This window comes from Momordica charantia (genome assembly GCF_013281855.1).
Source record: "Momordica charantia cultivar OHB3-1 chromosome 2 unlocalized genomic scaffold, Mcharantia_2.0 BLBB01000002.1, whole genome shotgun sequence".
Lineage (NCBI taxonomy): Eukaryota > Viridiplantae > Streptophyta > Magnoliopsida > Cucurbitales > Cucurbitaceae > Momordica > Momordica charantia.
This window is the reverse complement of record NW_028275160.1, coordinates 3,218,535-3,234,439: the sequence shown is the minus strand read 5'-3', so window position 1 is coordinate 3,234,439 and position 15,905 is coordinate 3,218,535. Positions and strand designations below refer to the sequence as shown.

The 15,905-nt window shown below is 35.4% G+C and overlaps 1 protein-coding gene across 7 annotated transcripts; it reads left to right on the top strand.

The window, feature by feature from the left end:
- The first annotated feature begins 874 nt into the window (after positions 1 to 874).
- Positions 875 to 15,365, top strand: PHOT2 (phototropin 2). Of its 7 annotated transcripts, none has more exons than XM_088120632.1 (23): positions 877 to 1,106; positions 1,409 to 1,917; positions 2,734 to 2,916; positions 4,024 to 4,115; positions 4,186 to 4,444; positions 4,641 to 4,857; positions 5,245 to 5,315; positions 5,705 to 5,811; positions 6,017 to 6,066; positions 6,175 to 6,279; positions 6,852 to 6,911; positions 7,812 to 7,901; positions 8,320 to 8,396; positions 9,376 to 9,460; positions 9,852 to 9,932; positions 10,574 to 10,677; positions 11,106 to 11,155; positions 11,946 to 12,052; positions 12,794 to 12,916; positions 13,430 to 13,481; positions 13,936 to 14,048; positions 14,583 to 14,718; positions 14,904 to 15,365. In XM_088120632.1, exons 2-23 carry the CDS (start codon positions 1,445 to 1,447, stop codon positions 14,948 to 14,950), a joined length of 2,682 nt encoding a protein of 893 aa, XP_087976758.1. In that variant the 5' UTR covers positions 877 to 1,106; positions 1,409 to 1,444; the 3' UTR covers positions 14,951 to 15,365. The 7 variants fall into 7 exon arrangements, 5 of the variants coding, with proteins under 5 accessions (XP_022140480.1, XP_087976759.1, XP_087976758.1 ...); XM_022284783.2 differs by having other exon boundaries at positions 878 to 1,060; positions 14,583 to 14,723; XM_022284782.2 differs by having other exon boundaries at positions 879 to 1,106; positions 14,583 to 14,723.
- Positions 15,366 to 15,905: the final 540 nt, after the last annotated feature.

Sequence of the window (15,905 nt, the reverse complement as noted above, 5' to 3'; positions counted from 1 at the left end):
GAAATTTTAAAAGATCTAAGAAAATTTTTAAAGTTTAAGAATTTATTTGAAACTTAAAGTATAGAGATTAAATAGTACACTTTAAAAGTTTATTAACTAAATTTAGAATTTAACTCTATTTTTGTTTCAAGAGTATAATGGAGATTCGAAATTATAACTTATAATTGAGATATTTAAATAAATATGATATAATAAATATGTATTTTTACATGTAAAGTTTTAAATTTTACCAAAAAAAAAGGTCCAAATTAAACTTAAAACTCAAAAATAATATAAAATACATTAGAAAAAAGTCAATTTTATGCTAAATTAAAAAAAATGACAGTTTTAAAAATACATGGTAATTTCTCATTTGTTTAGTAACCTCTTTAAACTTTAAATTAATTAAACCAAGAGTTATGTTGGGTTAATCACGGAGGGCAAATAAAAACAAAAAATGAGTGAATCATGATATATAGGAGATGACAATTATTTTTATTACTATAAATTTTTTCTTAATAAAATAAAAAATAAAACAAAATCGTGAGAATTATGTCGAGAAAGAAAAGAGTAGGGAGACCAAATAAACATCACCCAACCAAAGCCAAAGCCTAATTTGCTAGTTTTATAGCAAAATCAAAAGCTTGATTTCAATTTTCAAAAGTCTAGTACGTGGAGAAATTCATTTCATGCGGTCCTGGAGACTCTGCGGCCTCATATTTCTTCCCTCCAAATCTTCCCCATTATTTTACTTTATTTTATTTGTTTTCTCCCGCGGGGAAATCTTCATAAAGAGACAAGACTATGGATAAACTGGTGGCAAATCAACGGCTATCATTGGATGAGCTGCATTTTACATGGGGTATGCAATACCGTTGGGTGGGAGGCATATTTAATGGCGAATGGGGACGTTATCTTCAACCGTCATCCCCTCTGCACACCACCTGTTCGATCAAATTCTTCAGACAGCTTCTGGGTCTCAAATTTCACTCTGGACCCCAAAAAAGAGGTCTTTGGGTTTTCAGAATTCACTTCATAGCTCTGAATTCTACTCCAAGTCCTATGTGGGAGCAACTTCTAAGTGGGTTCACTCTGCTTTTTTTGTCCATATAATTGAAGTCATGCTGGTACATGCCTTTTGCTTCCTATGTCAGCAGCTCTTCTGCGTTTCCTGTAATTATGTTGAGTTTTGCTTGGTTGGTTTTTGGGGGGAAGATAACTTCTTACTCTCTGTTAACTTCTTACTCTCTGTTTTCAATTGTTATTCTCTCTTTTGCAGTTGGTTTTCATTTCCCTTCCATTGTCAAGTGCTGTTGTTTAACCTTTGACTTTCTTTTCTACACCGGGCTTCTGATTGTCTCAGATTCTCATCTTTTTCTTTTTCTCTAGAGTATCTAAATTTGGAAATTAATTTGACACTACTTGGCAGGTTGCTCTGTCCACAAACTAAAGAGGGACAAAATCAATGGAGAACAACCGAGACGTCGGCAATAGTGAGCCTGCAGACAAATGGATGGCATTTGACAGAAAATCAAATGAAGCAGGAGAAGACAGAAAAAATTCGCAATCTTCTTCCAAAAGGGCGGTAACAACAGAAGCAATTATAGCAGAAAGGGCGGCGGAATGGGGACTGGTGGTGGAGACAGACGTGGAGGAAGGCAGTTTCAAGGCCATTGTGGGGAGAGCATCAGGGGAGGGAGGCGGCAGCAAAAGGTCATCGGAGAAAATCAGTGACTCAGGAAGAACGTCTAGCTTTAGCAAAGAAACCTCGGGAGTTTTTCCGAGGGTATCACAAGAGTTGAAGGATGCTTTGGCTTCTTTGGAACAGACATTCGTTGTCTCTGATGCCACTAAACCGGAGTGCCCCATCGTTTATGCGAGCAGTGGGTTTTTTGGCATGACTGGTTATGCGTCTGAGGAAGTCATTGGAAGGAACTGGTAAGATCAATTCACTGACTAAGGAAAAAAAAAGAAAGAAACTTTTTGGAGTAAACCAAAGCTACAAAATATGAAGGCAAACCAAAGAAAAGAAAGTACAGTCCTGGGTCAAATAGCGGAAGGAATAAGGACACCAATTAAAAGATGATTTGTGATTATTTATTTTTCACCAGAAATTTAGGGAACCCATATTGCCTTCTCTCTCTGATTTTCAAAAAGTTTCTTTCTTTCTGCAGATTTTATTTGAAAAGGCCTTTCTGCATATTTAAAGAGGAAAAACTTCTTCGTACTTGTGGGGGGTTTTTTTTTTTTTTAAACTTTGTTTTTGGAGTTTTCTTCCAGTGCCAACAAAATTTTGCCATTGTAATTAGTTTCTTATTACGGGGACATTATCAATAAGCCAAAATTATAATGAAAATGAGGTTTTTTAACTTCCTGAAAATAATGTTTAGAATTTATGGTCGGAGAATCATTAGAATTAGAAAGCAACGCCCAGAAAGAGTTCGAGATCTTCCAGCAAACCTCCAAAGTCCAATTTCGGACGTAATTTGGAATACCCAGATGCCTAGTACTTGGATGTACTCTTTCGCTTTTTCTAAATTTTTCATAGAGGCTCAGCTGGATAGTATGGGCTCATAATCAGTTCTCCATATCTTGGGTTTGATGCTAAAATGGACTTTTTACCTCTGTCTAAGATGGCTGGCTTCCAAATGGTAAAAGTAAAATGAAAATTGACTTGCAGCGAAGCTTTAGTGAGCTGAAAATTTCATACTTGGGTACTGAGTGAGTTTTTGTCCGTTTGTTTTTGGGTGGCAGTCGTTTTCTTCAGGGACCAGAGACGGACCAGAAAGAAGTTGACAAAATTCGATATGCAGTGAAAAACGGCAAAAGCTACTGCGGGAGGCTCTTGAACTACAAGAAGAATGGCACTCCTTTCTGGAATCTTCTGACAGTCACGCCTATCAAGGATGACAACGGCAATACCATTAAATTTATTGGGTTTGATTCCTTCTTCGTCTTTTAAATAATCTTTTGCTAATGGGGGCACTTTTGTGTGCACGTTTGAATTTGATGGTTGGTGCTAGAAAATGATCAGGCCTTTCATGGTTGCATTATATTGGTTCTCCAGAAAAATAGCAGTCTAACATTTTTTGAACCATGAAGTTGTACTCTCTTGGTTATTGATTTTCTCAAGTTTCTGCTCCTGTGCCAACACGCCATGGAGTATATTGTCTCCATGCTTGTGCTTGTGTATCAACTTCTGGTAAAATCATCAGAATAATAAAAATTGGAGCTACTAAAGTGCAAAGAGAACAGAGAAAGTTATACATGACCACAAGATTCTGTGCAGAAAATTGTAATGAACAGAAAAACTTCTGACAGTCACGCCTATCAAGGATGACAATGGCAATACTACTAAATTTATTGGGTCTGATTCCTTCTTCGTCTTTTGAATAATATGCTAATGCGGACACTTCTGTGTGCACATTTGATTTTGATGGTTGATGCTAGAAAATGACCAGGCCTTTCTTGGTTGCATTATGTTCTTCTTCAATTAAATGGTGCTGGGAAGGGGGTCTGTTGATTATATTAGTTCTGTGAAAAAATAGCAGTCTAAGTTCAGTTTTTTAAACCATGAAGTTGTAACTCTCTTGGTTATTGGTTTTCTCAAGTTACTCCTCCCGTGCCATCTTTCCATGGAGTATATTGTCTCCATGCCCCTGTTTGTGTATTAACTTCTGGTTCTGGTAGAATCGTCAGAATGATAAGACTTGGAGCTACTAAATGCAAAGAGAACAGAGAAGGTGATACATGACCACAAGATTCTGAGTGCAAAAGACTGATGAACTAAGATATTGAAGAAACACAACACGCACTTTCAAATTTTAGCATGAGATTTTATCTCAGTACTCAGTGTAGTGTGGTCTTTAAGCTTTGTAGAACGATGTCTAAGAATCTTCAACTATAAGTCACATGCAAGGAATTAAAATCTCTCTCAATTACTTGTATGGAGTTTGCTGGAGCTTTGGTCTTATTACTATAATGTTTTTTTTTGGTAAATATAAACTCTTATCTCATTTTAAAGAATGGAATTTTCTATGGCAGAATGCAGGTAGAAGTAAGCAAGTTCACAGAAGGTATCAATGAGAGAGCATTACGACCAAATGGGTTGCCTAAGTCATTAATCCGCTATGATGGTAACCAATCTTCCAAAATTCTATTGAATAAGATGCTATCTTCACCTCTAATTTCACTTTGATTTTTCAGCTCGCCAGAAGGAAAAGGCATTGGTTTCCATCACAGAGGTTGTTCAAACTGTGAAGAATCCTCGATCTCATAGTCGAGCTGTGAGTCACGACAGTACCAGGAATAAAGAATACTTAGAGAAGTTTAATCTTGACCATATTCTTCCAAAGTCAGTTGAAGCTGCAAATGATACACCTGGTAGACAAACTCCTCAACAGGATCCCAGAGATGATGGCTTAGGCAAGAAACCTAGGTTATCGAGTCGCGTTTCTTTAATGGGGTGAGTTATTCTTACCGAATTGTTGATTGTTACACTGTGTTGATTCCAATATTGGCTGTTGAAGATTTAGTTACTTAGGGACTCATGCAATTAATGCATAATTTCATAACTACGACTGAATGGTTGGTTAATATGACTTGTAACTATCACTTTGTGGTATTGGATTTCAGGATGCTCTTTCTTGTGTATCTTGCAGGTTTAAAGGGAGATCTATGAGCAGTTCAAGGAAGCTTGAAGAGACAATAACCTTTGAACCGGAAATTTTGATGACTGATGAAATAGAGCGGTCTGATAGTTGGGACCGTTCTGAAATGGACAGAGATGTTCGCCAAGGAATTGATTTAGCTACCACATTGGAACGCATTGAGAAAAATTTTGTCATTACTGATCCAAGACTTCCTGACAATCCAATTGTAAGATCACTTTCTTATACTGTATGAGAGGTTATAGTTACACTGGGTCTGATACCATGGAGTGAACATGAACTTATTAATCATAGAGGTGGAATAAATTTAAAGTGCTCATAAAGAAGCAAAATCTTGTTCATAATGCATCTCTATTTCTTTTTCATTCCATCTGGCACGATTGTTTGCATATTATAGTCCCTTTTAAGATAAAACCAAACATTTCGTGATTCATACCGAGGTAAATTAACTTGTCATGAAAATTACTTGATGAATCTTGTATAACTTTCCCTTTTAACCTATAAATCATATCTCATGGTTCGTACTTATGATAATGCACAAATATTTATTTGATATGAAGGACTGCTGCTAAAATAACTTTACGTTTGGATGCAGATATTTGCATCCGACAGCTTTCTTGAATTGACAGAATATACACGTGAAGAAATTTTGGGACGGAACTGCCGGTAGAGACATCATATTTGAATCTTTTCATAAAAAAAGAGTATCTTTTATGTGTTTTTTTTTCTTACTTCCAATAAAAAAAAACCCTTAAGTTTCAATTTATCTTCCTTACTTTTTCAAGCTATTCATTATTTCTCTTTCCACTTCTGTGGGGTGTCTCAGAAAGTTATCGTTCTGTATCTTGCTCGACACGAGTATAAAAGACTTCATAGTCTTTATGATGAATAATATGCTTAAACATATAACCAGCTGGGAATTTAACTGCATTACATCTAGTTAATTTGCACTTATCATAAAATTCTGGTTTGATTAACTTACGCCAAAGTTCCATATAAATTTTAGCAGATTTTTTTTCTTAATAAAGGTAGTATTTTTCCCATTCATCACACAGGTTTCTCCAAGGACCTGAAACAGATCAAGAAACTGTCTCAAAGATAAGAGATGCAATCAGGGAGCAAAGAGAAATAACTGTTCAGTTGATCAACTATACCAAGACTGGTAAGAAAATACTGTGGTGTTATAAAGATGAACCACATATAGGATGCACCCTGATAAAATGACCTTTAATGATTTCTATTGGTTAATTTTGCTTCAGATTTCAGGATTTAGTTTGAATGATCACATTTGATGTACAGTTTTGAAGTTTTCTGCCCTTCATCATTTAGCAGCAGCATGTTAAATTACCTGATTTTATGAATTATAGGTAAGAAGTTCTGGAATTTATTCCACTTGCAACCGATGCGTGATGAAACGGTGACTGTTAAAACTTTCTATCCCATTTGACACTTGAATTTCAGCATATTATATTGCAAATTCTATCCCATTTGACCTTTTCTTGTGAATCACATTTTATTTTTGTAGGGAGAGCTTCAGTACTTTATTGGTGTACAGCTAGATGGAAGTGGCCATGTGGAACCTTTGCAAAACCGCCTTTCTGAGACAGCAGAACAACAAAGTGCCATGCTGGTATAACTTATATTTTTTTTCCCTTTTATTAGTCTTATTGCGTCTTTTGCCCTTGATCCTTCCTCATTTTATCTCGTGCTTAAAAAAAACTTAGAATTTTGATTAGGTGTTGTGTTGGTTACCAAAAATGTATAAAAAACTTGTTTATATATTTTAAACTGCAATAACTTTGACATGTATTTAGTTAGGTAGGTACTAATCACAAAAGTTCTTATTGAAATTATTTAGTGTTCTGCTTAAACATTTACTTCTGAATATATCAAGGATGGCTCTTTAATCATGTGACACATATAAAAAAATCATGATGGGGGTGAAGCAGGAAAAAGTGTCTCACAAGTCACAACATAGGCCACTTTCTGTTTAGTAACTAGAAATGCTGCAAAAATCATAGCTAGAGAAGAGAATTGAGGCATTTAGGGCAGGATTCGGAAATTGAAACTGTCCCGTCTGTTTAAGTTTTTTGGTTATTACGCAGGCAAATAATGATAGAAACTCGACTCTTTTTGTCAGATTAGTCAAAAGATCGATTATCAGCACTTGGTTTGTATTCAGTACTTGTTTTTCCTTTATAGGTTAAAGCCACTGCAGAGAATGTCGATGAGGCTGTTCGTGAACTTCCCGATGCCAACTTGGTAAGGTACTTCTTTTGCTCTATGTTTGAATTAACATAACTAACTAATGTATTTATATAAGCAACAAAAGACCGACTCTTTTCTGACTTTAAGGTTTTTTTTGTTTTTGTGTTTGTTATGTATCTAAATATAAGGAATTTACATTATGTGTTCAGGTCCCTTTTCTATTACACTCTCGTTTCCCTTTTTCCTAAAGGAAATAGGGATGTGGTTTAGGAATCATCTTTTGTTTTTTGTTCTTTTTTTCTTCTAAAGAGAAATAGCATTTCTTTATTTCTAGTTCTGTATTATTTTAAATTGGAAAAAAATAAACTTTTTCTTGAATTTTATTTTTATATAATGAAATATGAAAATTTATTGGGTGATATTTTAGCTTGATGATATTTAACATATAATTTATAAGTCAAAATGGTACAAATAATAATTTCATTAAAAATTTGTAAAACTAGAAAGAAAAAAGGGGAAACTTGTCTTCATGATTTTATGACCATTCAACCATTATGGGTTGGTCTAGTGGTCAATAAGGGCCAACGTTAATAGTAAAGGACTTAGAGGGAATGGGTTCAAACCATGGTGGTTACTTATCCAAGATTTTTAATATCTTATGAGTTTCCTTGGTAACCAAATATAGTAAGGCAAATGGTTTTCCTGTGACATTAGTCAAGGTGCACACAAGCTGGTCGGACACTCATGGATATTAAAAAGGAAAAAAAAAGATTTTAGGAGCATTTATGAAAAAAGATAAGCTAGAAATATGAACTATAACCATTACCAAACAGACCCTTGTTCTCCTGAAAAAAATCTGTCAAGCATTCTAGAGATGTCAATTGTTTGGTTTCAAACTCTTGATTGCTAAAAGAAAGATGTTGTAATTTAATCATCCAACTGTTTCAATTTCAGAGACCAGAAGATTTATGGGCAATTCATTCTCAACCAGTCTTCCCAAGGCCTCACAAGAAGCATAATCCTTCTTGGACTGCTATACAAAAGGTAACTTATGTACCATTGTATTTTTTATCCTTTTTCTTTTTTGTTATCTCGACTATTGAAATTAAAAAAAAAAAATATATCCAACAGTCGTGTTGCCTCCAAATTTCTTCTTAACTTTGCATTTTTCTTTTATAAGCTTCCAAATCCAGTACCGAAATCAAGATTATATTGTTCCCAGCTTCTAGATTCTTCGTAATTTTACCTTGTACTGTTTTATTTCATCCATGCGTCTTAATAACTAGCCGAGTACATTCCCTCTTTCGTTAGGTTCAGAGGTAGAGCTAGTCCACATAAAATAGATTGAGGCAGCAGTTTCTTTAGCACTAAATATTGTTTCAAGGAGCATTTTTACTTGTTATCCTACTTGTTTCTGAATCTTGCTATGGTTTTCTTCTTGTCAATTTAAATTTCTTTGTAGATTATTCGACGTGGTGAAAAAATTGGACTTCAACATTTCAAACCAATTAAACCACTGGGTTGTGGAGACACTGGCAGGTAATGTTATAGTATTTTTATTGGCAAATGAAACTATTCCAAAGATTTCCATAATCACTTGGGGACAGCATTAGCTTATACTGACAAAAGGTTTTTATGGATAAGAAACTACATCACTGAATGGATAAAATATACAATAGGGAGGCCAGGGTCACTAAAAGTTCCTCCAATCAACAAAAATAAGCAAAAGATCATAGTTACAAAAAAAACTATTTAGACTACTCCAGGTTGCATACCAAACTTGCAGAGGATCTATATCCACTCCTTGGAAAGTTCTTTATTCCGCTCTAGCCGAATCTCCCAAAAAAACTGTTCTAGCAGCATTTAGCCAACAATTTTGGCTTTCCTTCTAAGATTGTGTCTGCGAACCATGAGAGAGAGAAATCGAGTGATTGTTATACTTCTAGGGAGAGGCATAGCCACAGAAAGTATCCACTATCCAGCAATCTCATCCAAAAACCATATGTAACAGGGCAGTTAATGAAATGTCTCTCAGCAGTTTCTTCTTGGGGAAAGAGAATATTTGGGTTTCTAGCTTGGACTTTACCAAAAGTATTTACCCCTTCCCAAATTCGAACTCCACAAAGAGGCCTTACTCCTTTAGGTGGTTGGATCTCGAATAATGTGGACTAAATCTGAACAGAAAAACTTTCATTTTAGATAACTCGAATAAAGAAGAGAAAGAAAGCATCCCTGAAGAGCACTCAACCACACCCTTTGAGAAGAAAGGCCATATGACTGTGCTAGAATTTTCTATTTCATTCACTCTCTATCTAGGGCTTGGATGCTGCTATTTGGACCTTTACTTTTGGCTTGATGCCAAGCATTCTTATTCAAATTTATCTTTCTTGACCATGTTAATGTACTTTCTGGAAAGCATGCTATCTTGTTCCTTTGGATGTTCCGTAATCTATGGTTTCATGAAGCCTTGTTAATTTTGTACCCTGCTCTGTTAACTTATGCAGCATATTTGCTGCAGTGTTCATCTGGTGGAACTTCTAGGTACAGACGAACTTTATGCCTTGAAAGCAATGGAGAAATCAGCACTCTTGAATCGAAACAAGGTCTTATAAGAAATCCATGGTTTGATTTACTAGAACACCTGAAGATTTCTGCTTCGTAAACTTGTTTGCAATCGTAGAGTGGATTGCAAGAAATCAATTTTTCTAAGCTGATGTTTTCTTGAAGGCACTTCAAAAGCTCTGTAGAGTTCATGATTGCCTCGAGAGGACTCCATGCATCTCCATAACAGAGACTTAAGATTAAAAGAGACTTTGCTCAAAAACATATCTACAAGTACATGAGTAAAAATTTTCTGAAAATTGGACAGAGATGGTTGGAGATGCTTCGGTATAATATCACAGGGTCTTGAACGAATGTACCAACTAGTTATATAGTTACTTCTTCTAATCACCTTTATTGAGGAGTAATTTGTGATTAATTGTTTATGTGAAGGTCCACAGAGCATGCATGGAAAGGCAAATCATTGCGCTTCTGGATCATCCTTTTCTTCCAACACTATACACTTCATTTGAGGTGCAATCATTTCTTATTCCATATCTGTTTTCCAAATTAATTCTACATGCACATGTTAGAAGTAATCCTGCTCATTTTTGCAAATATGGCATGTTTATGAAACTCTCGCTAGAAATCCACCACACCAATGTCTGCTTCGGCAATTGCTAAAGGGCATTGTTTTCAAACTCACACGGCTTATTATAATGTTAAGAGCTGTTCCCATAAGAAAATATTTTGCATCTCATGTGTTGTCTGACTCTCTTGAGGCGGATTTGATGGATGACTAAAGCCACCCTCTACTAGGGAGCAATTATGACATGCCTTGCTTCAATACATAACATGAAAATTTGAATTTAACTGCAGTTGATTACTTTTCTTCCTTCCGTTATTCTACGAAGTTTAGCTATCTTACAATGCAAAGATCAATATTGTTGATAGCAGCAAATTGTATGTTTAAAGTTGAGCAAGTCTGATGATCAATTAATTATAAGTATGAACTGAAATATAGTCTTTGGCTAATGGATAGTCTAGTTTTCTTGTTTTTTAAATATTTTTCACCCACGACATCAGTATAGTGCTGCTGATTCTTCCTTGTTTAACCATGTACATATTACAAAAGACAGCTGTGTAGTGATACCATTATTTGTGTTTTCTTTCAGACCCCTACACACGTTTGTTTGATAACAGACTTTTTCCCTGGTGGGGAGTTATTTGCATTGCTTGATAAGCAGCCAATGAAAATGTTTAAAGAGGATTCTGCAAGGTACCCTTTTTAATTAATACCATAAATTTCTAAAGTTTTTCATTTAGCAAGTTAGGATTGGGATTATTACTTGACGTTATAATATGGGGAAGTTAAGTAAGACCTTAAGCTCTAGGTATGACCCAACTATAGAAATGGGGAAAAGAATCTGAAATAAAGTATTGAATCGTAGTACTGTAATAGCACACTATTCTCATTCTGTACATTTCTTCCAGTTGGAGTCTAAGTTAGTTTGTGAATATGATGCAGATCTAATTTGGTGAGGCTCAGACTTCTACAAAAGTTGTATAAAAGGATATATTAGTTTTTCTTTTCAGCGTTGAAAAATATTTTGTGTTAGAACTAGTTAGCAATGTGTTTACTTCTTTCATGTTTCACCTAAGGCGTGTTGACACTCTCAACTTGTTATGCCCCATTCTCATCTTCAGGTTCTATGCTGCAGAGGTCGTCATTGGCTTGGAATATCTTCACTGTCTAGGTAACATTGATCTTTCGGTTCCTACAATTTCATCTGACATATATACAATATTTGTTCCTATTCTTCTGTTGCTTTGAGTTGCCTGATAATAACACCAACTTACAGAAGGGTTTTCTGAAAAATAAGAATTATTGTTTCAACTTCAATAACGTTTTGACTTCATTTATAAAGATCATACAGATTTGAAGATTCATTAATTTTCATCATCAACCCAAATCTGCCCTTCCTTTTTCGGGAGAGAGGATGGGGGTGGGGATAAGAAACATTTCATTGAAAAAGGAGAGGTAGAATACAAAGAGAGGGAAGGGCAAAATGCCCAACCAAACTCAATCACTAATGCAGATTGAAAAAGGGGAATGAAAAAACCATTAGGAGTACTACTCATTTATAGGCCAAGAGGAAAATATTCTCCTTGACTTCCTGTGGTCCCTAAAGACATCCTTAAAAAAACATTTTTTTTTTCTCTCCCTCTAAATCTTCCAAAACAGACGAGTAGGGGAGAGATTGAACCTAGGGCGGTTTTTCCAAATTTTGTCACGAGTGTTTTTCATTTTAGGCAATTTAGAACTCCAAAGAATTTGTGGTGAAGGCCTTGGGAATAATCTCCATGTTATTCACAAGGGTATTAAAACGTAGATTTACTTAACTCGATATTAGTTAAATCTCAGCTCACCATTTATATTTTAGAATATGGAAGGTTTACTGTGTGACAAGATAAACTGCATTGTTAATTAGAGAAAAGCCTTCAATTTTATCTGGTTGGTTTCTAATTTTTCACGATTTGATGCAGGAATCATTTATCGGGATCTGAAGCCCGAAAATATTCTTCTCCAAAAGGACGGACATGTTATTCTTGCTGACTTCGATTTATCACTTATGACATCCTGCAAACCACAGGTGCATCCCAATTTCTTATTGAACCATTTTAACACCACTTTTTATAGACTCATATTCAAGGTTTTCATTCTCTTTAAGTTAGGAAATGGTGTTAATTATTGGATACAAGTCTTGAGCCATGCATCATTCATACATAACAATGGTCACGTCAAACTACTATGGGGCATGCCATATCCATAGGCTGGGGGCAGTGGAAGGTTAGATGCTGAAGAAATGAAAGCTGATTAAGTAGTTGGGATTTTTCAAATTGAAACTCTGCAGTACATTTATTAAATATAAGTGTAGCACAAGAGGAGTGCATAGTCCCCTGACATGGAGGTAAGCTCAATTAGATAAAGTAAAAAACTGATTCGAGCTTGTGGAGTCCTGTCCATGAGCTACGCAGTCATCTTAATTTTCCCACCCACCGGATCCAGAAACTATTGTTTTGCTATATCATATTAAGCGGATTGAAGCTGGAACCATGAAAAATCAAGGTTCACATGCATTGTGCACAAAAAATTTAGAAAGCAAAAAAAAAAAAAATCCTACTTAGCTAGGCTTGAGAGATATGACAATAGAGGGAAATGTGCTTTTTGCACTAGTTGACAGTGGAAATTGTTGTTGGAATTAGGTGTTCGTATATATTGATCTGCTAGTTATATATATGGTCTACACTCATGCAAACTTCTGTTAGATGACATTTGATACAATCCCATCTACTTTGTAAAGAGTTTACTAATTGTACTTTTTGAATCACAGATTGTGAAGTACCCAGTGACTAACAAGAGAAGGAGATCTCGAAGTCAACCGCCCCCAGTATTTGTTGCGGAGCCAGTCACACAATCAAATTCATTTGTTGGAACTGAAGAGTATATTGCTCCTGTATGGTGAATCCCCAGTTATGCGTTCACGTACTTCATACTACTTATTTTCTTTGATTAGTTTGTTTAATAAGATGCTTTTTGTGGAGCCATAAAATATTAGGTATACTTTTTACATGATGTGGAACCCTAAGGAAAAGACAAAAAAATAAGTAATTCAGTAACTAAAGACTAATTAGTCAGATCAGATTATAAAGAAATAGATAATTTGGCCTTTGCTACCGGTGATTTGGAATGGGTTTTTTTCCCAAGTTCGACAGAAAATGATGACAAAAGACATACTTTTTCAGATTTCTTTTGCTTTCAGAGCATGATAGTGGCAGTGGCACATAAATTGCATCTTCAACTAAGAAAACATTCGAGAGATGCACAAGCCAGTGTATCCAAAAAAAGTTGGTTTATTAGAAACACTCATAAATGGTATTCTGAAGGACTGGCAACCTTAATAATATGAGATGATGATGATTTCGTTGGTTTAGTTCTTCTCAAATCCTTATTGGTGCTTCGATTGCAGGAAATTATAACAGGCGAGGGCCACAGCAGCTCTATTGATTGGTGGGCTCTAGGTAAGACCTTGGTGGACTTGCAAGACCATTTGTCTGTTTCTGCCTGCACTTACCTTGTCTTAATTTTTTCTATAACTAAAATTGCGAACATGACATTGTAAAGACAATTAATTTGAGGAAACTACTAATGCCACAAGTAACTGAAACTTGTTTGCATCATAACTGATCACATTGCATGAATTCATTCGTGTTGATTACTTGGAACAAGCCAGAAATTTATGTGGTTGTAAATTGTAACTATGAACTATCTTTATATTGCCTTGATAAATAAAATCACACAATATGTTCTTGTTAGTTAACCACCCTACTTTCACATTTCTATCATCAAATTACTTATTCTCCGTATCTATTTATGTTGAATAGAGAACATCTTTGCTTACTTTACTATTCATAAGATTTTGATGTGATGCTTTTCTAATTCAAGAATTGAAAAATGGTTGTGTTTGGGATTCAGGTATATTGTTGTATGAGATGCTTTACGGTCGCACACCTTTCAGGGGAAAGAATAGGCAGAAAACTTTCGGTAACATCTTGCACAAAGATCTCACCTTCCCGAGTAGCATTCCGGTAAAATAAAAGATCTATTGCAAAGAATTATTTGATACATTGCTTCTATCCTTGAGTATCAAGTTACTATCTGATTTAGTGCAATTAGGGTACATCATAGCAACTTTATATGGGGTTTTCAAACTCACTAAAGAAGATACTTCGAACAAACAAAAGGATGTCGGTGTATAAAGTAGTTAGTCTAACTGGGATTGTCAAATTGGTCAAACAAGACCAAAGGCTTATCTGATCTACTACATGTAGCATTTGCTAGCTAGTGGGCAAGTTTTGTCTAGCCTCCTCGACCTCGAGTATCATATTTTTGTTCAAACCTCTCAAAGGTGTATTCATTATGCATCTTGTTCGAATTATTGAGAATTAGGGGTCCTTGTTAGATAGTCATAACATTTATCACTTTATGCATCTGAACTATGAAAAGGCATTGCTGGAAACTTCAAGGATCGCCATTTTTGATGCATTAAACTTGCAGTTTTTGCCGTATCTGGTATCTTTCAATCCCTTCAGAACCAACTACTGATTCACTTACTCTTCCAGGTAAGTCTTGCTGCAAGGCAGTTGATCAATGCATTGCTACAAAGAGACCCCGCCCGACGTTTAGGATCAAGTACAGGTGCAAACGAAATCAAAGAGCACCCATTTTTCCAATCAATCAACTGGCCGCTGATCCGATGTATGGTACGGATCCTCTCTACTTAAACTTATATTACTTGCAAGGAAAAGCTATTGACGTTTAGGAAAACTGTACCAAACTTAGCTGCCATTGATCTCTTGAAGAGCGTAACCATGTTCAACTCTTTATCAACCATTGATGATTATATTATGTTCTTAGCATCTGCATTTTTTTTTGTAATGAAGGTCCCACCACCATTAGAATCACCTCTTCACCTGACTGGGAAAGATGAAAAGGCCAAGGTCGTAAACTGGGAAGATGATGGGGTGCTTAGTCCAATGGATATGGATTTTTTCTGAAGGTTCTCACCAGAGCAACTCAACATGCATTACAATGGTTAGCTTTTTCCTGTTAGAAGTTGGTAACTGTCTTTATGCAGGGCTGGTTAGGCTTGTACAAGTCAAAGTTTGTCGCGGTTGCACATAGTCGGTAAGTCCCAGTTTGTTACTGGGACACATAGCTACCCCGATAACCGCTGTTTGTTAATGTGAGGCCTTCACTGTGATCGAAGTTCCGATGCCACCGGGATGGGATGACAGGTGATTTGTATTTCATGGTCATAACCATTCTACCTTAAGTCTTTGTATGTAATGACTGTCCATATAACAAGGAACGGATAATAAAATTTTCAGCAATAATTAGATGTACTCGTCTCTTTTTATTGTGATACGACTTGATTTGAATGAGCAAGATTCATCGTGACAAACCATTGTCACCTCATATGATGGCAAAATCTTGGTACAGTTTCTGACTAGTGACATCCAAAAATTGTTTGGTTGTCTTTTAAACAAAACATTTTCACGCAAACTTCGTATTTTTGTCTTTTTTTTAGCAGTTTTGAATCAAATGAACAATCAAATGTGATTTCTTTCCAAGTCTGTTGGATGTCAGTTAGAAATCAGATGATGTCTGAGAACGAACAGAATGAACAGGAGATGTCTGAACATATTCGTTTTGGTGTCAAATGCCTACAGAAATGACAGGTTTTTTGGTTTCTTTTATGCCATTTGCTGTTAGGAACATCATGTTATTGTGACCACTTTGTAATATTTCTGTCAAATAAATATTAAAAAAAAACTAAAAAAACTAAAAATAGTAATATAAATATAAAAGTTCAAATCTTGTATAGATTCTCTAAATTTCTAGACTTATTTTATTTCAATTCTTTATGTTTTTGAAATGTTCTA